This window comes from Vipera ursinii (genome assembly GCF_947247035.1).
Source record: "Vipera ursinii genome assembly, chromosome: 9".
Classification (NCBI taxonomy): domain Eukaryota; kingdom Metazoa; phylum Chordata; class Lepidosauria; order Squamata; family Viperidae; genus Vipera; species Vipera ursinii.
Window position 1 is genome coordinate 13063670 of NC_139523.1, and position 26449 is coordinate 13090118.

The window sequence follows — 26449 nt, forward strand, 5'->3', positions numbered from 1 at the left end:
ACTTTTACTCTGCCACACATTAAAGCATATTTATTTATTTTTTATTTATTTATTTAGATTTATATACCGCCCTTTCCCGAAGGACTCAGGGCTGTTTACAGGGTATTTAAAAGAAAATCCATACAAAAGTTAAAACAATTAACAATTACATACATATACATATATATATATATACATACACACACAAATATACATATATACATTTACATATACACATACATATACACATACACATATACATATACATGTGTGTGTGTGTGTGTGTGTGTGTGTAAATATTTATTTTTTGGATTGCTAACAAAGAATTAAAGGGAGACTAATACGGGACCTAGCAAGGTATTCTAAAATACTTAACAAACACTTAACATACACACACACACACACACACACACACACACACACACACATTCAAAACAAGCAAGCAATGAAAAATCTGGAGGTTGATTGGCATGGCCCAAATGCCTACCCAGAATGTGGGTTCAACCCATATGGAGGGCACTCAGAGTACAGCCCCACTCTTTATGCATGCATGTGGCATTAAGGGGGGGGGGAACACTCCCCAGCCCAGATTCTCAAAGAGGCAGGCCTTAATTGCAACCAGGTTCTGCCTGCACAAGATGGTGCGCAAAGGTGGTGGGGATGGCAGGGGCAGCTGAAGGGGTCTGTGCGGATGTGTGTATCTGGCTTTGTCACAGATTGGTGAGCAAGTTAATCTCAGACTCCCTGACACGTGGAATAAAATCACGATCCCGTAATGGAATTCATTCGTCTTCCTGTCCTGGGAGAGGCCAACTCCAGCAAGGCATGCCAGAACGGAAGAGAATAAAACATCAGGGCAGGGGCTCGGCACAAGGCAACAGGGTCACAAGCAGAGCCTGGAGGGAGGACCAGGGATTAATCCTCCCTTTTCCAAATTCATTGCTCGGAAGCCAGGGAGCAAAGAGGCCTGAGGTGGGAATGAGGACACTAATTTCAGCCTCTTAATGAGAGATGTTTGCATTGTACCGGCAGGGTCACTTTAGAGCACCTGCAGCCCAATAAAATAATGACTTTGTCACCTGGGATGACCTGCCACCAGAGCAAAAGGAATCACATCTTGTTCAATCAACAAGCACAAGCAAGTCAGCACTTCAGACCTTACACGGCAACACGCTTCAGCTTGCTACTAAGTCTAGTCTTCAATAGGGACAAGGCCAATATTTGATCCACCATTGGCCAGCCACAAACATGGGGTGGAAGAGGATGGTTTTTCTGCACTGCAGTGTCCACCCAGCTTAAACTATGCTGCCACGATTCAGAGCTAGCAATCATCGGTAGTCTGATCCTCCATGTATTTACCCAAAACTTTTCTGAAATCATCTGAATTGAGGACCATCACCACCCTTGGTGGGCATCAAATCAACAATATGAGGATGCTTTGAGTATATTCATACTTCACTGAGATGTTTCTATTTCAAGTGAATTCACTCACTTTCTCGGCCAGGAACATCAGAGATGGCTTGCTCCGCCATTTTAGAGTTAAAATTAAGACTCCTTCTACCTTCTACAGCAAGGGTCTCCAAACTTGGCCACTTTTAAGACTTGTGGACTTCAACTCCCAGAATTCCTCAGCCAGCCATGCTGGGAGTTCTGGGAGTTGAAGTCCACAAGTCTTAGTTGCAAAGTTTGATGACTCCTGTTCTACAGCATAAACTAGACCAGGGATCTTCAAACTTGGCCCTTTTGTGACTTGTGGACTTCAACTCCCAGAATTCCTCAGCCAGCATGCCTGGCTGAGGAATTCTGGGAGTTGAAGTCCACAAGTCATAAAAGGGCCGTGTTTGAAGACCCCTGGACTAGACCTTCATGGCATCTCTTCAGTTTTATAATCCCCCCACTCCTAGCTTTTCCCCATGTCTTGGTTTAAAGCATGGTTGTCCAATCTTTTGGCTTGCCTGGGCTGCACTGAACATCTTGGGCCAAAAATATATAGTATAGTTAATGTATATAAATCACACAATAATGTTAGAAGTTTACGATTTTGTGGAACCACATTACAAGCTATCCAGGGCTGCATGCAGCTCTTGGGCTGCAGGTTAGACCTGCCTGGTTTAAAGGAACTTTGAGTGGGGCAAAGTTGAGCCAATGCAGGCAGACAATTGTTGGTTTCACAAGGATCTAGACCTTTGTTTTTCAATCTATCATCCTGATCATCTGATCCAACATCAGGATGACAGATGCAACAGAGTTCCTCTCCCCAATCCAGGAGTTGCAATCCAATACATCTGGGCAATACTAAGGAGGGAAGGACTGCCACAGTGGATGGGGATACGAACTGCTTCCAGTAAGACCCAAGGAAGGATTGGAGCAGCTGCAACTTGCCTTACACTCGGTATCCATCTGACATAGCAAGTTGCACCTGCCGAGATTCTCTCCTTGACACAGCCATCAGTAATGTAATGGTCTGCCCTCTTCCGCAGCCTATGCGATACATCACCGGTAAAGATTGTCAACCTATGGTCATCTCTGCAAAGCCTTAAATGGCAAAGGGCAAAGGAAGACAAAGAAGAAGACATGAGATGGCCAGCTGCAGTTTCCAAATCCAGTCCAGATTTGTACTAGCTGACATGCTGTCTTCAGAATATAAGTGTCCTAGAGTGCCGGAAGATCCAGGTTCAGGCCACTTGTCAAAGGGAAGCACTTAGCCGTCTTGATTTAGTCTTCAAAAGAAAGTCAAGTCAAGTTTTACTTCTCCGCCTAGTCGACAGTCCTGCATTCTTTAATGGTCTCCTGTCAGGTGCAAGAAATCAGGAACCACAATACACAGGTAGCCCTTGATTTACAACTGCAGCCGAGTTCCAAATTTCTGTTGCTAAGTGAGACGGTTGTCAGTTTTACCCCATTTTATAACCTTTCTTGCCAAAAGTCGTTAAGTGAATCGCTGCAGTGGTTATGTCAGTAACATGGTTGTAAAGTGAACCTGGCTCCCCCATTGACTTTGCTTATTAGAAGGTCGCAGAAGGTGATGACAGGCCCCCGGGACGTTGCAACTGACGTAAAGATGAACCAGGTGCCAAGCGTCCAAATTTTGATCATGTGCTGCAATGGTCATAAAGTGTGAAAAACTATCATAAGTCGACATTTTTTTTGAGTGACTTCAAATGGTCACTAAATGTTCTACTGATGGTCAAGGCAAATTGGCACCAGATAATTGTCGACGGACTTCAAGGGGGCTGGACTTAAGTCTCTTTCGGGGGCATAGGGACTCCAGACTGACATGGATTTGACCCCACCCTCAGGCTCAGCCTGATCATCTCCTATCTCTCCTAGCCAAGTCTTAACCAAGGCCAAACCTGCTCAGGTTTCTAGATCAGCCAAACGTTGAGCTAGATGTTGCCGCTCAGATGGGCTGAATTAAACTAGGAGTATGCAGAAACTGAAGCCTCAGGCCCACCCATTGCCCCCCAAAAGCTCAGGCGTAGCACGTGGAACCCTTTCAAAAGCTGTGGCTGAATTGCAATTTAATGTGACCCAAGAAGAAAATAGTTAAATATATGGGGAACAGTAGGGAGAGTAACAGCATTTAAGGTAAACAAATGCAAAGTAATTCTGGCCTGTCCATTCATTTTATTTGAATCCCGGCATCCTATTCAAAGGCTAAGGAAGATCTTCACGGATACACACCCCCAACTATTGTGTAGCCCTGATCTAAACACAGAGGCAGCTGAAACTACCTTACAGGGCTGTTGCAGGGATTCTAAAAAGAGCCCCTTTGTTTTTAGGCAATTCTCTGCTCTCTGGAGGGAAGGCAGGAAAGGCAATATATAGGCAGGATTAAAGAACAAGATACAATATACCTGTTTTCTACTGCCCCGAGGTGGAAGCTAAGATTGCAACGTGCTCCAACTCTAAAGCTTAGGGCTTTTCCTTCAGAGCGCACATTTTCCTATCCCTGAAGGGGAAAAAAAATAGAATTTCTGAAAAAGGTATGAAGGCAGAGGGAGGGGGCACACGGGTGGCCCAAGCCTCTTTTTGAAGCCCTGAAAGCCTCTTCAGCCTGCACAACTGAATGCCATTTGCTGCTATTTTGAGGCAGGAAACAGAAAGAAGTGCTAGGCTTAAAAGGCACTATCACATAAAAGCACAAGAGAAAGAAAAAAAAGAAAGAAAAAACAACCACAATCCCACCCTCTCCAAAAGCTGAAAGGCTAAAAAAAACACACACAAAAACTGGCTGCTCCCCTAGACATCATGTGGATCCACTCCCTTTTGCATAATTGACCCACCCAGTGTGACCCATCCCTCCTCCCAAGCCCACTGAATGCAGCCCCCAACTCCTCACCCACCCCATTGTTTCATCTTGGGACAAACACATTAATTAATGCAAAAACAAGGCAACTTGAATAAGGCAAAACAGAGCAGCAGAGCAAGGGGGGGGAGGCTATACCGGGGTCTGCAACCTTGACAACTTTAAGGCTTGTGGGCTTCAGTTCCCAGAATTCCTCAGCCAGCTAAAGTTGTCAAGGTTGCAGACTCCTGAGTTAAGACATCCCTGTGTATTTGTCACAAGCAGGACAAAGCTTGCATGGTCAGAGTGCCCCATGGACCGAGTAATGGTAGCCCTCTTGGACCACCACAGTAAACTGGCTACTCGTGAAGAGCATCCTTTTTGAGTGGTGCCCGTGCGCAGAAGAGAAAACACTCTACCCATTTAAGGAAAACAGGATGTTGACATTGTTTTGCCAAAGTTTGGTTGGCCAGTTCAGATCTAAGCTCCAAGGCAGGGGTAGGCAACCTTGGCTCTTTTATGACTCATGGACTTCAACTCCATGAGTCATAAAAGAGCCAAGGTTGCCTACCCCTGCTCCAAGGTGAAAAGAGCTTGGAGCCTGGCTGAGGAATTCTGGGAGTTGAAGTCCACAAGTCATAAAAGGGCCAAGTTTGAAGACCCCTGGCTTAGAGCATTAAGGGATGAATTCTGCAAGCTGTTCCCTCTTTCATAAAACATTTCCAAAAAAAATTTGTCTGCAGCCCCAACTCAAAAGTTGAGCAGAGGTTCAAAAGAACAATTTTCCAGGCAGGAAGCAGTGCCCGAAGGGAAGAATAGCATAATATCTGGGGGTTCACACAATCCATGAACCGTCAACCCAGGTTATAGATTGATGGATTAGATATGTATGCTGCTGAACCCTCCGTGTTGTAAGCCTCTGGGAGTCAGAAAGGATTCAGTACATACAAATCAAATCCAACACCAAGTAATCAAACTATCCGCGGTAGCATAGAAAAAAAATAGGAAGGAAAATAATTTGAGAAATACATTATACAAAACAAAAGTTGGAGAGCATTCAATTCTCTGGAAGCCTTTCGTTTTTAGCTGCCTTCCTGAACAGAGTCAGGAGGTCAGACTAACTCCTGGGGGGGGGGGAGAAGGAGGCCAATTCATAGAATAGGCTCAGCAATAGAAACTGAAAGCAAATGTACAGGTAGTCCTCGACTTACAACAGTTCATTTAGCGACCATTCAAAGTTACAATGGCACTGAAAAAGGGGACTTATGACTGTTTTTCCACACTTACAACCGTTGCAGCATCCCAGGGTCACATGATCCCCTTTTGCAAAGCAATAGGGAAGCCAAATCCACTTAACAACCATTTTATTAACTTAACAACTGCAGTGATTCACTTAACAGCTGTTGCAAGAAAGGTCATAAAAATTAGGTCTCATTAATGTCACCTAACAAACGTTTAACTTAGCAACAGAAATTTTGGGCTCAATTATAGTCGTAAATTGAGGACTACCTATATTCATATAACTTGCCGTCCCCAAACAAATATACTTGGGATCCTGGAAAATGATGCAGCTGCTTTAATTAGACACAGGGGCTTCATATGCATTTGGAACCACCTTTTCCAATCAGATCCAAAGCCCAGCCCAACCCTATCAGATTTTACCTTAACTCAGGGGTCTTCAAACTTGGCAACTTTAAGACTTGTGGACTGGCTGGCTGGCTGAGGAATTCTGGGAGTTGAAGTCCACAAGTCTTAAAGTTGCCAAGTTTGAAGACCCCTGCCTTAACTTATTGGCCTGATCCATACACCATCCTAAGATAATGACTTCCTACAATGTAGGGAATTCCAAACTCTGTAGCCCAGTATTTCTCAACTTTAGTAACTTTAAGATGCATGGACGTCCGTAAAACTCCTATGAAAAAGATTTGGAAAGCACTGGGGTGTCATGATTGGAATATCAGATTAGACTGCAGGAGACTCCAATTTCCACACATTCTGGCAATGAATATTATTAACTCTCATCTGACCTATCTTGCAAGGTGGCTTTAAGACTAAAATGAGGTGAGATGTATGTGTACAGACTTCGTTCCTTAAAAAAAAAAGGGGGGGAGTTTTACAGGTAGTCCTCATGTTACAAACGTAATGGAGACTTCCCATCGCAGTCGTCATTCATGATGGTCATAAAGTAGGTTCATCAAACGTCTGACTTGATTTTATATATATATATATTTGCAGCAGTCATTAAGCAAACTAATGGTTCTGCTACAACTGTCAATGCCAGTTTTGGGCAAAATGCAGTCATGTGACCACAGGACATTGCAAACAGCTGTATATGTGGTCTGGTGGCTGAGCACCTGAAGTTGGGGTCATGTGACCGCAGAGAGGCCCAACCTTTGAATCCAGGTCATAAGTAGCCCCCAGGTAAGTCCATTAGAACTTTGAATGGTCACTAAGTGACCAGTTATAAGGTGACAACTAACTGGAAAAGCAATAAATCATAGGAAAAAAACTTTTAAAAGTCAGAATGTTATATTAGAAAACTCACACACAGCACAATACTGTATTAAATACATTTGTTTGTCTATTTTATGTATTTACTAGTAAATCAGGTCTATGCCCAGCAGATACACAGAGTAAAGACAATCTAGCTGAAAATGTTCATAACAACCTTAGAGACTCTTTCAGTAGCTGTTTTTGTATATAAGCAAATTCCTTTTTCCTCCTTCCACTATTTTTTTATTCCTGCACATCAGCTTAGCTCCCTCTCCTGCTTTCAACAGTCCCCATGCGCCTCAACAAAAAAAAAGGGCAATGGTTTATGGGACGTCACCCAGTAACCCATCCCCAAGAGGGAATGAAAATATTGAGCATGAAATATCCTACAACCAAATCACTTCTATTTTCAGTGCATGGGGATCTGCATCTGCTTTTCTGTCCTACCGCCGTGGTTGTGTTCCATCACGCCAAGCTTTGTTGTGTACTTCTCAAAAATCCATACAGGGTGGATGAGTCCTAGAGAAATGGCCCTTTTATAGCAAATACGTTTCAAAGAAAATACTCTTCTAGCAAAACAGCCCACTTTATTGTTTTGGAGCCTGGCTATGGCTAAGTACACAGAAGGGTGGGGGTAATATACCGGGAGTCAAGTGACTCCTTATTACTAAGCTGCCAGAGTATTCACATCAAGAAAGTAGTAGAAACGCAGGTGCAGATAAGTTCGCTCCCCACCCCACCTCCAAACAAAAGTGTTTTCAAAATGGGGAATAGTCCTGAAGCAGGGGCATAACCTAGGGAACCGGATTGTAAGACTGGCTAGGGAGGTAGGGACAAGCTTGTACTTACTACACAAAGGGCCTTTCATGGAGGCTGAAGTTGACCCTTGCAGCACATCCATTCTTACAGAGAGCTAGTAGCTAGCTGGGTTACCCAAGACAAGAGCCCAGCGCCTTACAGAGATTGGACGGAAGCATAGGGAGGGTGTGGGATCCCTTGAGATTAAGGCACAAACATAAGACTGATTTAGGGACCCACGGCATCTGACGTTGTTCTGGGTGGCTCTGAGAACTCTCAACATGCACCTGTTTCATTGGTAAGAGGATTCCTCTTGAAAAGGATCCCATTCCTTGCAGGTGAGAGGAAGACAATATTGCAGGATTCAATCTGGGTTGATCACCCGGACCAGAGCTTTTGTCTTCTGAGCTTTTGTACTTGTGCTGGAGTCCATCCTCCAGGAACTTGAAGAGCCTTGGTGGAGCAGTGGGCTAATGCCTCCTTAAGTAACACCAGATGCCTGCAATTAGTGCAGGTTCGAGTCCCACCAGGCTCAAGGTTGACTCAGCCTTCCACCCTTCTGAGGTAGGTAAAATGAGGACCCAGATTGTTGGGGGAAATAAGCTGACTTTGTAATAATGCCATTTGGGGGGGGGGCGAAAGCCCTAATAAGCAGGCATATACATAGAATGAAGGCTATTCCTAAGCACATTGGTTTGTGCTTAAATTGTAAGCCGCCCTGAGTCTTCGGAGAAGGGCGGTATATAAATAAAATTATTATTATTATTATTATTATTATTATTATTATTATTATTATTATTATTATTATTATTATTATTATTATTATTATTATATGGTGCCTGTTGTGTGTAGCCTTTTAGATGCGGATTGGGAAGTCAATGGCTGGCTATTAAGTCATTGGCTGTTGTTTCCTTGTGCTGCCAAGCCCTGCCTCCTAAGTACCTGATAAGTTGGGGGTAAATCAGCACTTCCTGTTGACTGAAGAGGGGCCTCTTTCCCAGGCTTCAATCACTTCCCTGGCTGTTTTTGTGCCTGCTCATCCAACAATCTTAGTAGCTGCAAAATTGAATGTGTGTCTTTGTTTATTGCAATGTAATCATTGCAATAATGCAAAGATTCCCAACTGGGGGTGCAAGTCGATATTTATAGTGTATATACGTAATTCGTTGCCGTTATTTTAAACTTTTGTAAGGGTGCAAGAACATATCAGAAGCATTCTAAGGCTGCAGGGTATAGAAAAGGTTGGGAACCACTGCAATAATGTGATTCAATGTGATCACTGAATGATCACAACTGAGAACAATGGACTCCAGATTGTCTCATGTGCATCTTTCATATAAAAAGTGAATGAAGTACCCCATTCAGTCCCATCATAGCCCTTTACACCGACAGAACGAGACATACAATCCCCAGAGCCTGTAGTAGCAGAACAGGATTGCGAGAAAGAGGGCAAAAACTGGAGCAAAGGAAACTTGGAGCCAAAGGAGAATTCAGGGTCGAGGGAAGCGGAGGAGGAATCTCACAACAGGAAGGCATAACAGCACCACCAAATTCTTCCTTCCTTCACCCAGCCCAGAGCAGGCTCTCTGCCCTCCTGTGAACACTTCCTGTGTTTTCTGTCTTAACAGCGTCTTAATTATACTAATAATCAAAAAAAAAAAGTTGCCTATCTGAAAACAGGAGATTTGTTGCTTAAGAGCTGATCTGCTCCTGCTGCTTATTCCTCACTTTAAAACTGTAATCTGCTGTTGGGGACACTACAATTAGCAGCCACCGAGATGGCTGCAGTGTCACAGCAGATTTGGATTTCAGCTGGGTCCTAAAAAAAAAAAAAGAGGTCCACACATGAAGCATTTGAAGGACCACTACCCTATTTTCAAGCAGGAATTATTGCCTTGAGGTTGTTGCCAAAACTACTGCGAGGAGGAGACGAAACCTGCCTTTTTATTGCACCCTGCACTCTAGAAGACAGAAGCTTGGACTTAAGAAGGTTCTCCAACAGAGACATCTTGGGTTCAGCTATCTCACCTAGAAATGCACACCTCTGCACGGCTGGGCATTTTGCTGGGAAGGACTTGTCAGACTGGTCGTGCCCTACAGCCTTGTAAACAAGCCTTCAGCACACCCTCTGTCTCCCCCAGGGCCAATTTTGGATTGCACAGCCCTTTGAACACAGCAGAAACGGAGAAGCCAAGGGTGTGTGTGTGTGTGTGTTTGTGTGTGCGCACGCGTGTGTGTTTTGAAGGGACAGATGTTAAGGGAAGGCAGGACTAGCATGACCACCTCTTCCCCCCCCCCCAACCCTGTGACGTCTCTAATCTTGGGTCATGCTGTAGCAGCTCATTACACACAACAAGCACCAGTGGGCTGGCAAGGAAGCCAAATTTGGTGGCAGATGAAGAAGAGGGTGGGGTAAAGGCTGGACGCCTCTGATTGATGAGGTAAACTCATTTCTCCAACCTTGTCTGCCCCCCCCCAGCCTCCTTCTTAAGAGCAACCAGCTTTCCCTCCCCAACCTCCCTCCCCTCCCTCTACAACCAGCCATAAACCTGCAGAAGCAAGTCTGAATCCTTTTTCCACCCACTGCTGCCATCCATCAGCTGCCACGGGGTTAATTCCAGCTCCACCAGGTTATTTTCCCCTCAGTGCTTTTGACTCACTAATGATGTGCAAGGGACACAAAGAGACTGCTGTAAAGCAGATACACAACTCCCCCCTTTCCCTGTTCCCAGCACTGACTGCCTCCCTTGGTCTCCTCTCCACCCCCCCACCCCCCACCCCCACACACAGACACAGCCCCCCCATGTTCCGGATACACCTGTGTGTTGCAGGGAAAGATATTAACTCCTTGGCAGCCAGACTTGGATCCTGAGAACAAATATTGCAGCCAGCAAAGGGAAGAATAGGGACAACCAAGCCACAACTTCCCTGACCTACAAACCTGTGGGTCAGAGGCAGAGGAAGAAGCCCCGTCTACACAGGCCCGGCTTCCAGCTCAGTAAGGCATGGACTAGCCAAGCATGCTGAGCAGCATAGCAACCATATCCCACCTTGAAATCTCAGGAGACAGCCAGGAGATCATTAGCAGAGTCTCAGACCTGCTGCATTCAAGCAGGAAAAGGACTTATTCATGGGACTTCTTTATCTCCCCACAGGGTTGTCATCTCTGCCCCAAAGTCTCTCTAACCAGTGAGACAGGAAGTGGCATCTGCCTAAGCAAGCCCTTCTCGTAAATAAGGTACAGTTCAGATAGTCAGGGGACCAGCCCCTTGTGCATCTGAGAAGCAGGGTGATCAGCAAATACCTGGTTCTGCGAAGGAGATCCTCCAGGTTTCTTCACATCCTCCACCACCTGGAAAAAAACAAGAACTGGGCTAAAAGTAGCAAGCCACAGTGGAAACCATACAATTCAAAATGAGGCTGTCACGCGGTGGAATGTGCCTGGCGTACTTCAACCACCGTATTTTCTTACCACCAGAGAATTAATCAGGGAGTCTGTCTTTCTCCTTGATATAAACCTCTCTATCTGCAGGAAGTAGTTTTAGCCTGAAGGAGGAAGTAGTTGTGGATATATTTGGTCTGGTATGGTGGTGTAATAGCACCCACACAAAACCCAACGGCTTCCATGAGGACTGGAGAAGAATTAAGAGTAGAATATATTTATAGGTAGTTCTCGACTTAGAGACCATTCATTCAGAGACGGTTTGATTTGCAACGGTGCTGAAAAAAGGGACTTACGGTTGATCCTTGCACTTATGACTGTTTCAGCAGCTTCACGGTCTTAGCAATGGACGTCCCAGTTCTAATTATGGTCCTAAGTCAAGGACTACCTGTAGTGGCCTGCACCATTTTGTAAGTCACAGAAATGGCAAGAATGGACCCACTCCGTGCATTCTAAGCTCCTCAAACCCACATATTTCAGTTTAGAGAACATTGGTGTTCTGCCTACATCAGTGTTTTTCAAGCTTGGCCGCCTTTGGTGTGGGCTGGGGGCATGGGAGTTGAAGTCTCCATGTCTGAAAGTTGCCAAGTTCATTTTTTCCCCCCCATCAGGTTAAGATGTCAAAGAGAGCACAAATGAGAATGGAGAGGAATAATGGCTTGTGTTCAAGCCAGGTCACTAATTATTTTTATTTTTATTTATTTTAATCCCATTTACATCCCGCCCTTCTCCGAAGACTCAGGGCGGCTTATAATTTAAGCACAAACCAATGTGCTTAGCAATATGTTGGCAGAATATGGGAATAGCCTGTGGACATTCAAGTTAGACCTTGATTTTAGGGAGCATCCTAGAACTTTCCAAGAGCTGCTGAGATGACAGTAGAAACAGAAACATACTAGCTGTTAATTCACTGGATCAACGTGCGTTAATAGGATAAAAAAGTGGCTTGTTGCTGATTGCTTAATATGGTGGCTGAACCTAGTCACTGTGGTTTAAATATGCTTTATGGCTTGGAGCTGTTGCATGAATCTAATCACCATGACTTATTCTACAGCCATGCTTCAAACAATCCATGGTTTATCATAGGTGAAACTATTCCATCCCCAACTTGTTGGAAGTGTCACCATACATTTTTTTTTTAAAAAGAGAGAGAAAGAAGGACCGGTTTTCTCAAGCTAAAGAACATAGTCTGATGACCTTAACCACCACATCTGTAAGAAGTTTGAATACCCGCTTATCTGGCATCTCTCATTATCTTTTACTTGTTCCTTATCAAGAGAAAACCCAAAGATATAAACCCTTAAAGTGATTTTTCCTTAAATTCACACAGGGGGATGCTATTGACCTGCTTAAAGACACATGTCACCAATCCTCTTGTCTTCAGATAAATGATTTCTGCAACCTATTTCTCACTTCTAGCATTGTAAGTAGATTTCTTACATTCTAAGATTCACATACTCTCTGTTTGCCGGGTTCAATGGTTTTGTGCGTATGCCCTCCCTTGAAGAAGGCATACCCCAAAACATTTTTTTAAAAAATAATACTTAATCTTCTTCAAGTAAGGATGCTATCTTATTAACAATACTGTGTGAAAGAACTGTGAGAGGAAGTATGTAGGGAACTGAGCTGTGGATACTTAAGATCTTGTTTTAGCTCATCAGAAAAAAAAGACATCCATGCCTTCATTTAACTGATAATTGGGCCCCAAAATATTGACAAGGGCTATGCAAATACAACTTAGGATACTTTTCTTTTTTCTTTTCCCACAAAACTCCAACTCAGACACTAGCAGAGGTCTCTACACCACCCTATAAAATTCAACTCCCAGAATTCCCCAGCCAGAATTCCCCGACTCTCAGCCCCTCACTTCATAGGATTGTTGATATGGGGAAAATAGGAGAAGGAAAGTGTATTAGGTATGTTTACAACCTTGAGTTATAATAAAGGTGGGAAATAAATAAATTTTGGACTTTGAAGACTGTCAAAGTCCAAAGGCTAACCAACATATAAAAATATTGGCATGTGGTCTTAATTAGTTGTAATTAGTAATTTAATGACTGCATTCTGACTATCTGCAGTTTTCAAATTATTTTCAAAGCAACCTCACATATGAAAGGCATCACAGCTATGAATCCTGGTTATTACTAGGGCATAGATCATGATCATTGGTCTTTCTTCATGTGGACTACATTCATTAGTTTTTGGGGGCATTAGAAATATGGACACACCACCAAGTATCTTCTAATGAGACAACTAATGTATTTTTGTGTTACAATTTTGGATTGGGAAAATCCTTATCGAGGTCCTCATTTGATCACAAAGCTCATTGAGGCACCCGATGATTGTAATAGGGATACAATAAAGTGAGATGTCCCAACTCCACACAGGCCACCTCAACCTTCAAAGAAAACAGGTGGGAGATAAATGTAGTAAACAAATAACCGGAGTTTGTTGCAAACAAGGTTTGGTTGGCTTCACCCCAGCTGGTGGTAGCACATGCTGGCATTCAGGAAGAGAGTCACTGCAGGTTGGTGAGTGTGGATTCTGCTTCCCCTGCCCCACCAAAGTATGCAGCAGTTGGTAGTTGCAAGCACCCTGCCTTTTGTTCATCATTGACCTGCCGAGCCAGAGGGCACCTCTTGGCGAGCTCTGCTCCATGCCCTTTTCCGCTGCTGAGCAGGCTGCCTCTTCCCAAGAACAGAATCACTAAAGGTCAGGAAGTTGCCACGAATGCAGAGAGGACGGAGCAAGGAGAGATGTTCTCACCCAGCCCTCCAACTGCCTGCTGCAGCAAATTCAATCTCCCCCACACAGCGCTTAAACTGACACAGACATTCCACATAAAATCCCCTTTGATTGCAGAAACGCCTGCCCAGAGCTACAATCTGACCTGCCTGCCAGCCGTTATCCTTTCTTTTCTTCCTCCACGCCTGGGAGTGGAGAAAGATCTGGAAAGGAGAAGACATGTGGCTGTCTCTTGCTATAGCGGTACAAAAAATGGCGTCTTCCAGCTCGGTGGGTCCCTCAAGATTTGGCAACGCCACAGAGGTGCAAGGCCTAAGTCTTATTTTCAGAAGCAGCACACCATCTGCTGGCATGGCGGCAGTCGCTGCCCCCACCTAGCAACCCCAGACAATCCCATATTCACTATTAATCCCCGCTGAGGAGATAACCTGAGGCCAAGTGTTAGCCTGGAATAGCCAAGTGTGCCAATTAGAGGCATAAGGGGTGTCTATGTGGAAGGGGGGATGGAGAAAAGTGGAAAGAAGGAAGGTGTGGATAAACGAGCCACAGTTGAGAAAGGCTTGCTAGCACCAACCATCTGAAGGTTCATACCTCATGCGGAAAGTCAGTATCTACATCATTGCTTAGAGAGCATTTACTCTGATTTTGTTTGCTTCTTTCATTTTACTAACACTCCACTGCAACATTTATTCCCCTTTTTAGAGGAGAAGACAAGCCAAAAGAGACAGTCAATCCTTGGACCATACCTTGACCAGACACACAGACTTGGGTTATTATGTGGTCTGTGGGTTTCTAGCAAAACGGCAATCAGGTAATCCTTGACTTACGACTAGTAGCTTAGTGACCATTTGAAGTTACAACAATTCACCCAAAAGTTACTTACAACCTGGTTTGATGTTATGGCCACTGGAGCGCCCTCTATAGTCATCAGCCTTTAGGACCAACTGCAGAGACAGTTAAGCACCACCCCATCCTCTCATCCCACCCCACTGGGTCCCCACAGGCCTTGGGTCTGCTTTCACTATCGCCATCAGGTCTCTGCAGGTTCCATTACAGTCATGAGTTGTGGACTACTTGTATATCAATCCATCCCTCCAGTTTACAAACTACAATTTCAGCAGAAGGGAATATTTGTAACTCAAGGTTGAACGGGTGAAGCTCAGAGAGCACCAAGGACCACAAAAAACCATGGTTTATGGCTCACCATTGTGTGACCCAGTCAAATGTGATTTAGTCAAACCAAGTAGGAAGTTCCAATCTAATATCACAGCAACTATAATGGATCCTTATGGCATCAGCCTAGTTTGAGAAGAAAATCATACAACTGAATAGTCTTCAACAGTCTGCAACTTTAAACCAGTGTTGTAGTTTGCTGGACTCCTGGATTCACCCTTAGATTTAGATATCTAAGTTTTCAGCCGCAGGTAGGATTGTTTTCCTTGTACCAACTATTTCCAAGACAGCCTGACTTGGTGATAAAAGATTCATATCTTGTTTACACTGACTGCAGTTACTGTGACATATTCTCTAGATGGGTTCAAAGAACATATTCAACCATAACATGGTTGGTTTGCTTATGGTAAAGCAAGTTGTGTGAACTCAAGACAGCATGATCTCTCCAACAAATCATGAATAACAAATGACTAAGCAAGGTGTTATGGCTTAGTGCTTTATGGAAATAACCTGGGCAGGCTCTTGAAAGAGAGGGGTAAATATATAAAAGCAAGTAACTGTGGCCGCCTTTCAAGATAATATGAAAATTTGTCTTAGTTCAGAAGGCTACAGGCAGAGTCAATTAGAAAGTCTGCTTTTGAGTGAAAGTACTGATTGCAACCTGTGAAGACTCAAGTGGCTTATGCTGATGTCACCAGAAGGACTAATGTCTCCTGTAGGAATTTGTTCAGTTGTTTATCTTCATTCAGTCCCACCGACATCTGAGGTGTCTTTGACAATAACACAACCTAGTGGTTGTACCCAAAATTTGGAACTCTTGACTGACATAGTTTCTCGCTCCTGGATCTCCAGTACAGCTGGGATGGGAGAGCATCAGGGCTTAGAACGTATGATTGTAGATTCAAAATCAGCGTTGATTCTGCCGATTGCCTGGAGTTTTCTTGGCTAGCTTTCAGAAGTCATTGGCACTGCCTTTCTTTTTTTAGGACTGAGAGTGAGTGGCTGGCCCAAGGTCACCTAGCTGGCTTCACGCCTAAAATGGGATTAGAACCCACAGTCTCCCAGCTTCCATCCTGGTGCCTTAACCATTGCACCAAACTGGGTTTTTAAGGCTAGCTTGGAAAGTTTAAAATAATCCCTTTCATCTTGTTGCCAAAAATAATTTGAATGTCACCATGGAGCTTCCAAGAGCTGAATTTAAACTGAAGATACACACGTGTGTATACTTGTCCTATGGGGTGGGGGGAGGTGTGAGGATGGATATTTAGTTTGACAAATCTTTTAATGAAAGTCCAAGGAGAACCTCCTAGAGCTTAGTTAAAAACTTACACAAACCATGTTCTGCTTAAAGTTGGTTTATTAAATGAAAGCTCACGACCATGTTGGTTGGAAACATAAAGAGGCCTTCATCCTGCAGTGGATAGACAATGGCTAAAATGATGATTATTATTAAATGAGCTACAACCAGTTGGCTGGGTTCCTGCTCTACACTAAAGATTAAGCAAGCAAACTATACTTGATTTTGCATGTGCCGGACAAGAAATCACACTTAGAATTCATGGTACCGGACCTTTGTTTTGCAGTGCCAAGAATCTGGAACATGAGAAATGAACAGTTTGCAGTCTTTTCTCCTAAACATCCTTTTTTCTCTTGCCTAAAATTTAGCTGTGAATGTAAGGGAAAAGGGGAAAGAATCACATTGTTAAATATTAGGGTCATTTGTTACCAATTATCAGTCATTTGGAAATTTATCCAGTAGATCCATACGTCTTCTTTCACTCCATGAGGATACAACTGTTTGTTCTGCTGCTCTGTGTTTTAGGCAGTATCTTATTTAATGATGTATTAACCAGTTGCTTTTATTATATGCACTTATTTGACTTGCACAGGCGTATATGCATTTTAGGTTGCTCTTTTTATAGTGGATTTCACCACTCACTTTTTAAAATGTAGTATTAGAATATAAACGCAACATACACGCGGAAACACAAAAATAAAGAGCGGAAGGTGTTGGTCTCCTTTAAATGGAGCTGTGGCCAGACATTCTGCTTAAGAGGAGCAATTAAAAAGAAAAGAAAGAGTCTCTACCATGAATAGTCACACACAATTTGACAGATTTTACAATTATTTAATATTACCTTTTAGGAGGCTATGTACCTTAGGAGGAAGGACATCAACAAAGTTGTGAGGCTTGTGACTGATCATTCAAGTTGGGAAATGGGAGGAGAAAGAATAAAATGCTTGCTGTTATTCCATGTAATGAAAATTCTCAATTAATTATTAATTAATTAAATCCTCATCCTTTGGAAGTGCCGGAGACAGGAAGAAGTCAGACAATGGAGGGAGTAGAACAGGGGTCTTCCAACTTGGCCCTTTGATGATTTGTGGATTTCAACTCCCAGAATTCCTCAGCCAGGCATGCCTAGCTGAGGAATTCTGCGAGTTGAAGTCCACAAGTCATCAAAGGGCCAAGTTGGAAGACCCCTGGAGCAGAGGAACTATTTCCAAAAATTACTCCTGTTTGGAATTCTTTTCATTTGGAAAAGGCAGGGCTCATTTTTAACCAGGAAACACCCCCCACACACACACACACCTCCCAAAAGGCTTTTAAAACACTCCCCACTGAAAATAAAAAACATCTCGGTCTGGGACTGATGACTGACTCTGCCCACCCAGCCTTCTGAAGACCTCAGTCTGCCTAAAGCTCTTCAGTGCCGCCGGGGTCTCCTCCACAAACAGTGCCAAGCGAGATGAACCACAGAGCTGTCTTGATGGAAGGCAGCTTGCAACATGCCCAAGTCCAAGCCAACAAAGTAAACATTTGCTCCCAAACAAAGATGCACAAGGTTGAGCATCCCACACTGTTTTAGGTAATTTCCAATGTTTCTCCACCAGAGCAAAAGTAACAGAGCTGCTTGGCTGAGTTTTAGAAAATGTTAATCATGCAAACGCAAGAAAATGCTGCAGAGCTCAAGACTGCTGGAGGGCATCAAAATAGGGCAAGACCACCCATGCAGCTTTTTGGTTAACATTGGCAAGACGTAGCACAGAGCCTCCTGCAACTCAGCACTTGTAACACCTTGCTGGTCACTAGTTCAAGGAAGAAGTTCATAGCTTCTCTCTCTTCCACCCAAATGACTTTTTTTAAAAAAATAGCTGGCTTACTTTGTCATAGGAACCCAGTTACAGATGTAGTATGCTGCTTTGTGTTGCCTGAACCCAGCATAACCATTTGTAAAGCATGGTCTATGAGTTATAGGCAATCCTCGAATTACGACCACAATGGAGACCAAAATTTCTGTTGCTAAGCAAGACTGTTGTCGAGGGAGTTTTGCCCTGTTTTACAACCTCTCTTGCCACAGTCGTTAAGTGAATCACTGCAGTTGTTTTAAGTTAGTAACCTGGTTGTTGAGTGAAACTGACTTCCCCCTTGACTTTGCTTTTCAGAAGGTTGCAAAAGGGGATCATGTGACCCTGGGACACAAGGGTGAAAAAAGGGTCATAAGCCACTATTTTCAGTGCCGCTGCAACTTTGAATGGTTACAAATGGTTGTAAGTCGAGGAGCATCTGCTCTTCCGCAATGGTTTATTCAAAAACATGACTGAGTCTTGACTGAGATAATAAGATGCCAACTTCAGTCAGATGTGATGAGGATCTGTGAACACACGTTCCTTCTCTATTATTTATTTATTTGCTATTATAATTTAAAGTAGCAAATGGGTGACAAACAAAACAAGAGAACTGCTGCCTTTAAGAGGACCAACAATTAGCAAATGCAAAGCTTCTTAGAGGTTTGTTTCATAGAGGGCCAGAATATATAACTTTGTATTATTCCCAAATAGATTTGTTTGTCAGGGGTCAATCAGTGCCAGATGATGAACTGAGCTAAGTCATGGCTTAATTTAAGCTCCAGCATGAACAAACCAAGGGGGCATGGTGGCCTAGTGGTTAAGTTGCTGAGCTTGTCAACCATAATGCTGGCAGTTCAAGACCCAAGTATCGTGTGATTGGGTGAGCTCCTGTTACTTGCCCCGGTTCCTGCCCACCCAGCATACAAATCCAAGTAGACACATAGGTACCACTTAGGTGGGAAAGTAACAGGATTCTGTGTGCTTGGCATAGAGTCATGCTGGCCACATCATCACGGAAGTATCTTCGGACAACGCTGGCTCCCTCGGCTAGGAAACAGAGATGAGCACCGCCCGCAAGAGTCGGACATGACTGGTCCAAAGAAACCTTTATCTTTACCTTGAACAAACCATGAAGACTGGGTTCATGTAAGATGTTAGGTCAAAAACAAGCAAGCCACGTTATGGCTGAAGTGTGATGTATGAACCCAGCCAGCAAGAACCTGTTCACACATGCTGTTTAACCTCAGAATGGTTGATCTTTTATCTTTCCTCCAGCACAAAGCAGCTCCTGTTGCTTAGGATCAATGCAAATCAACATACCTTCCATTCATGGCTTGTGTACAGCATTACTCCTGGGGTGATTTATTAACCATATACTGAACTCAGTGCAGATGACAATCCAATCAGATTTGCCATGGGAAGAATTAGTAAGCATCCCACAGTCAGCCTACACCCTTAACTGTTACTAATAGTTAACAAACCATGAAGCCAAGCCTTCCTGGCTACCAACGCTGTAACGTATTAGGGAAGGCATTCTCTGCTTAACCATTTTAATTAAATTTATCCTCCACCTTTTACTTCAGGAGCTCAAAATGACAGAGAGACCCCCCTCCCCAGCTCAACTTCTTTCTCACAACCACAATTTGGTGAGATAATTAAGCACGATGTGGGAATTGCACTATGTTTACTCTCTGGTGCAGGGTCTGCCAATCTTGGCAACTTTATGATACGTGGACTTCAGCTCCCAGAATTCCCCAGCCTGTGCCTTTGAAGTCCACAGTCTTAAAATCAAACACTGCTTTAGTGTACCGTATATAAAATGAAAGCTGAAAAGATAACTTTTCTTTCTTTCTTTTTCTTCTCTCTCTCTCTCTCTCTCTCTCTCTGTGTGTTCCCTCCCTTTCCTCCCATTTTTTTAAACGTCTGATTTCAAAATAAGTCACAAAAAACACCATTTATTATGGTGCCATTGAGCAAGGTGATTTTTCAGGTTCCCAGTGAAACTGAAAAGTGAATTCATTTCCTCCAGTCCCCTCCTCTGCCTGTCCTTCTCCCTACCTTCATTCCCGTACCTTCCTGCGGTTCTGTTACTATGCTGGGCCACAGCCTCCCACGTTCCACCTCGATAACCCCAAATTCTAGGCTCAGAGGAACTGCTTCCAATCAACACATCAAGGATTTGTGCACAGTTGGCTAGTTTGCATAATAAACATTTATCCGTACTTTAAACTCCATGCTGAAAGAAAGTCCAAGTTCCCTCTGCTTCAAAATTAGACAACGGTAGGAAAGGATGCAGGTGTCAGCAAAAGCAATAAGGGACCAGCTCCAATCATTTTACACTCTGGGCAGGCACCCTTTGGATGTACAAGGCTCAACTCCTAGACTAGGAGTGTCTAACCCTGGCAACTTGTGGACTTCGACTCCCAGAATTCCCCAGTTGGCCATGAGAGTTTAAGTCCAAAGTCTTAACGTTGGCAAGGTTGGACGCCCCTGTCGTAGAACTTCCCAGCCGGCATGGCCATTCCTGAGAATTCTAGATGTTGCATTCACACGTTGCGGGATTGGAGGAGAAAGTTGTGGAAAGCTGTAACAATACACAACCAAACTCCCTTCCACCCCTTGTAGATAAGGCACATATTTGCACAGCAATCTACCTGCCCCCAGGAAGAGGGCAAGAAATTCAAGTGTAGGTAGTTCTCGTTTAACCGCAAGTAGGATGGGCAACTGAGTTGTAAAGGGAAGCGCTCACTAAGTGAAACTACGACTGTGCTTATGCTCTTTCTTCGGCTTTACAGGCTTGCGAAGGTTGTGCACACCAGGCATTGCCGGTAAAGTCGGTTTTTTTTGTCTCCGTTGTAGCTTTGGACGGTCACTAAATGAGGCAGTCACTAAATGAGGACTGCCCATAAAAGAAGACAAGGTCCAACTGAGTAAATTGCATCTAAGGTTCTCGGTGCCTCTTCCACTGTTTTGAGGAAGTCAGCAACACCCAAGGATAGGAGGCAATTGGATCCAGAAAGAAGGGCGGTTGTTTTTTTACAGTACTTGCTTTCTTCTGGGTTGACCTATCTGATGGTGCTCCAAGCTTTTCATTTAGCAACCCCACCCACACACACACACCCAGCCCACCAATTCCACATTGTCTCCTCCCACCCGCCCCGCAACCTTCCTTCTCTGCTGTAGAGAGAACCGGTTAGAGAAAAAGGAGAAGAACAAAAGGGTTCAGGATTTTGGGGAGGGGTCAGCGTTTCAGGCGACTGGAGGAAAGCAGCCTGAGCTAATCAGGTGCCAAGTGGCAGCGCATGAGAGGAAGAAAATCAGCCGACTGCTGGCAGGGAGTCTCTGCTCAATCTTTCTGCAGGTTTCAGGCTGTTAGACAACTAGGCCAGAAGGCCTGAAAGTGCAATCAGCATTTAACCGCCAGGGCCAACAGCAATCACAGCGGTGAGAAGGAGTAGGTGGAGCGGTGCCAGAGCCCCTGAGAAAGGGAACAGGAAGCGCACCAGAATGGGCTGCAGCCTCGCCACCGGGGCTCCGTTGCCACCCTGCTGCTGATGGAACAACCGCCCCTCTGCACCACCCACCTTATTCACTGCACACACATGTTGCAGGTATAGGACACCGGGTTTGGAGAGCGGGCATGTGACTGCACACAAATAAACAGCCCTCTCCCTGAAAAATCAGGCTCAGAGGCAGGAGAGGCTCTTGTTTGCACAAATAGCCATTGGCAACCCGAGGAGGAAATCAGCCTGCTTCCATCTGCCAGCGCATATGCAGGATGGAAAACGCAGGCCTTCGACAAGACAGCATCAAAATGGGGGGGGGGGGGAAGAGAGCAGGAAGGACCTACCACAGTAACCTTTGCAGTGTGTGTGCGTGTGTGCGTGTGCGTGTGTGTGCAGAGAAGAGATGAGGCTTAACTCTTTCCAATCAGAGCCTAACGATGCTCCCCACTGATGCAGCTTGGCAATTCCGCCATCTCCCCTCCACCCCCCCCCAACCCCAAAAAAGGCTCTGGGATTCCTGCCTTCAAAATCGCACTCAGAAGGAGCAAGAGTGCAGAGCTGAGCTGCTCGTTAAGGGCCGCTCATTAACAGCCCTCTGGGATGAGCAGGGTAACCAGGGCACCTGCGATCTCCGGCTAATGAGCTCCATTACTGTCCTGAAGCCCTAAGCACAAATGAGGGGGCAGAGGAGACTTTTCGTGATGGATGCCGGAGCGCTACAAGCCCCATCGTCCCCAATTTTGATGGCCTTGCACGGAGCCGTAGCTGACAACCGAATGAGCGCATGAGGCAAGCCGGGAGGATGGAATGGGTCTGCAGTGCAAGCAAATCTGCGCAACTCCGGTTACCACAGGCCCTCTCATTTATCCATGCATGGAGGAGCACTTGGTGCTTCTTTAGAATTTCAGAGTTGAGCCATTGCAGGAGGGGAGAGAGAGAGAGAGAGAGAGAGAGAGAGAGAGAGAGAGAGAGAGAGAGAGAGAGAGAGAGGGGAGGGAGGGAGGGAGGGAGGGAGGGAGGGAGGGAGAGGGAGAGAGAGAGAGAGAGGGGGGTGGGGGGCAGGGAGGATACGACTACATCACTGCCACCACATCCCAGATCAAGGTTTTAGCCCCAGCTAGGAATTAGGAAAGAAGCTTGATCTGAGTCACTGGAGTGAAGCCTGAGAGGGCAGGAGACTCAACGGCTGAGGAGCACTTGTCCTTGCCACAAGATGTGTGTGCTCCAGCCTCAGAACATCCCTCCTCCCTTTAGCCCCATAAACGTCAGTTCAGGGCCCTACTGCTGCCATGGGTATGCGTCACCGAGTTCAGAATCTTGGCAAGGATGTGGGGAAGCTCACACAGGAACCCATCACCACAATACATCCTCTTGTGCAGAGAGGTAGGAACAGGATCTGAAGGAAAGCTCGGAGCATAAAAGAGGCCCATTTGTACATTTGTTATCAAGCCGATGCCCTCCCTTTCTGTTCATTCCAAACTCACTCCCCTCCAAGTGTCTGTAGGGACTCGGGAGCAGCTGCCCTCCCCTCTAAAACAAGTCAGGCAAATTGACAGCCCCGCTGGGGTGCATGTGTTCCCCCGAAGTGAGCTTCATCAAGTTCCATAAGATTTCATCCTAAGGAAGGAGTCGGACAAGTGCAGTCTTGAAATCACCACCATCTGCATCGCTACCTTGGATTGATCTAAGCATCACAGTAGTTGACACAATGGGTTCTCTTTAGGTCAACTAGAGTGAGAGGGGCCAGCAGCTTGACCATTAAACTGATTTCAAACCAATCCACATTCGTAGCACAGATGTTCCTCCAGGGTCTTGCTGTAAAGTCAATGTGGGATCCTTGTCCTCTAATTCATCTGAGATCATCCCCCAGACCCCAAGGAGCTTAGAAAACCCAAATGTGCCAAGCAAAATACGTGTGGAAGGAAACCGTGCTCCAGATCCCAGGATGTTGCAGAAAGGGGAGTGGCGAGAGGGAGTGGCGAACGACTGCCAGAGCAACTGCTGTAATCCTTGCGAGCATCCCAACGCTAACAAGAGAACCTGCCATGCTAAACTGGTCCCTGTTTATCTGAGCCTTACACCTGCATCAGTGGGAATCACAGCTTGGTGGAGGTTGTCAAGTATTTGGTCAGCTGCTCCAAGCTCCCGGCCAGCCCTGCACAAATAATTCTCTCCCTCCCTCCCTCCACCCCCCCAACTCTGGATTTCAGCCATCCCACACACATAGCCAACGTGCCTTCCTTCTCCACCTATCATTTGGGCTGAAGAAGCTGTTCCACCTGAAAGCAGCTACGCTCCCCCAGCACGCTTCCTGCACCAAGGGATGAGATGGGGAGCAAGGACAGAAATTTAAGGGCCAAGGTTTAGGGGGGGGGAAAGACCCAGCATTTTCTATCAACGCCTAGCAGAGTTTCTCCTCCAACTCCATCCACCCCATTTGCAGAATGAGGGCACCCTTAAGAAAAGCAGCTTGTCTGGTAACAAGAGCAGAAATGCAGAGAGAGCCGACAGCTTCAGGGTCACCGAGCTTTGCTCTCCAGTCTGATCCTGTGCATTTAAAGAAGAGGCAGGAGCCAAGGGGCTGCAGGCACAGGCAGCTAGAAGCTTCCATCTGTGGTTGCTGGAACTTCCCCTACAATCCTGCATTTTTTATTTTTATTTTTTTAAAAAAAGAATCACAGCACCACCCTCCCGAGGCAGGTGCTGATAACCCTCCCCGAGCCTGTGAGTCAACCCACAGAGGTTTTGGAAAGCAGCACCATTCTGATGACAGTCTTTCTCCCTCCCCCCCCACTCCCAATTTCCTTGCCTCTCCAAAGCACACCATTCTTATGTTGTCCACGAAGCCATCTTACTCCCATCAAACAAGACTGACAGCCCCCGCAGGCAGCCCTGAGCTGGAGGAGGAGGAGGAGGAGAAGGGGTGGGGGGGGATCCTCCACTTCTCACAGAAGACTCTGTAACTTCCTGACTCTGTGCAAAATCTCCACACACACACCCCAGGGACGCATTCAGCCTGTTCCCCAGATACAAGGGAGGGAGCCAAACTGCCCTTTTGCTCCTTCCAAGCCCTCCCAGTACTAAGAACAGACAGGCAGGGTACAGAGTTTGGGGGTGGGGGAATGTGGCTCAAGCCCAGAGGCTCTGTTTCTCCTGTAGTGTGTCTGTTTGTGTGTGTGGAGGGGGGGGGGATAGAGCAAACTGACCCTGCTTTAAAGGAATGAGACCAAAGACACCAGATGCTTGACATTCCTTGGCTTAGCTCAATGCTCCCCAGAAACGATGTGAAACCAAGAGTCCTGCCCCTCCCGCAACGGTTTCCCCCCCACCCATGTTAGAACAGGAGTTGCAATCTCCTTAGGTGATTAAACACTTTAAAGGCTCCCCCCACCCCACCCCACATTTTCCTAAGTCGGGCAGACAAATGTTATGGGCGGGTGTCTAAAAAACAAAGAGAGCTGTGCAGTCAGCAGCAAAAATGTGGTTTGAGAAAGGAACCTTTATCCTAGTTTGTTCTTGGCTCTATTGGTGATCCCTGGGCTGCCCCCAGTCTCTCTCCCCCGCCCCCCCCCCCTGCAAGGCCCGTCTGACCCACAGTTGCAGACTCAAAGTCTTCCTGCCCAGCTCCAAAAAAAGGGAAAAAAAAGTTGCTAGAGCGAGCAACGCATCTGCATCTCCCGTCTCTCCTTGCTTACACCCGTAGACACCCCTTTCCTGTCAAGCACCCCAGCCTCTGACCCTGTGCTGTACAGGGGGTCCCCCTCCATTAATGTTTACTCGGCTAGTTAACAAGTGCAGGTTGCTATGGCAACCCATTCAAGCTGGGATCTACCAAGGTCCAGCAGAGTTGTGGTGGAGCAAGCGAGACAAGGCATCCTTTGCCACAGATGGGGGTGGGTTGCTTTGGAGAATGTGCAAGGCGCTTACAGAATAACGTCGTTTCCCCCCCCCGCCCCCCCCCAGTCACTGTCTTTCACAACCCTCTTCTGCCTCTCTATCCCCCAGGTCCCGGATCTCCAAGATGGGGTTTGGATCTTTTCAGGATTGAGCCGATCGATGGTTCTACAAAGACTGAGCTAGCCCTTTCCTCCCAATTTCTGTCCATAATAGATTTGGTGGTAGAAGAAATCGGAGATGGGAGGATCCCACACCTCTACTCCTTGCTTTTGAAAGCTCAGCAGGCTACTGAAATGATCCCAAAGAGATCTCAGGTGGGTGTGCCGCCTTAGCCTGACGAAAAGCACGGCGTGATCAAGCTTTCCCCCATCGCAGGCCGGTTCGTTCCCTTGAAATCAGCAGGATGGCTCCTCAGAAGATGCCCCGGCTGCCAGGAGCTCGGTTGCCACCCTCCCAGTGGGGAAAGTGCAAAGAGGCATCTCTGGTGCCATGCCTTTTAGTTTTCAATTATGGCAATGATTGGTTTTAATTTGGACTGCCTGCGTTTGGTTGTGGTGTCCTGCTCTGCCGTTTTTCATTGCTGCGAGCCACCTTGAGGTTTGTTTGTTTGTTTGTTTGTTTGTTTGTTTGTTTGTTTATTTATTTATTTATTTATTTGGTATATATCCTGACTTGTCATTCAGCAGCTGGAAGCAATGCTTCCGCCCCCCCTTGCCTCTCATTCCCACCCTCCCCTCAAATCGCCCAGTTGATCTGGGAGAGAGGGAAAGGGCCAAAGTCACCACGTGGGCTTCTATGGTGGAGGGCGGACTCGAATGTGGTTCTCCTGCTATCGGGTCTAAGCCAAAGAGGTCAACGTCCGATAATAAAAGCAGAGTATACCAGCAACAACAAACAATCGCTGCCTCTAATGGTCTCCGCAATAGTAATCTGTGCAAGGTCTCAGACACATTCTCCTCGCCTTTGCGGACCCATCTGCATTTCTCTTTCCACCAT

At 45.6% G+C, this 26449-nt stretch overlaps 1 protein-coding gene across 2 annotated transcripts in view; it reads right to left on the bottom strand.

Annotated features, from left to right (window-relative positions):
* The window catches only part of AHDC1 (AT-hook DNA binding motif containing 1), a 223576-nt gene that overhangs the window by 168684 nt on the left and 28443 nt on the right, over nt 1-26449 (bottom strand). For both annotated transcript variants that reach the window (XR_014493328.1, XM_083369846.1), the window contains exon 2: nt 10863-10910. Coding sequence is in view for 1 of the 2 variants with exons in the window: in XM_083369846.1 (XP_083225972.1) it covers nt 10863-10910 (48 nt within the window). In the remaining variant the exon portion in view is untranslated. The remainder of the gene's footprint in view (nt 1-10862; nt 10911-26449) is intronic.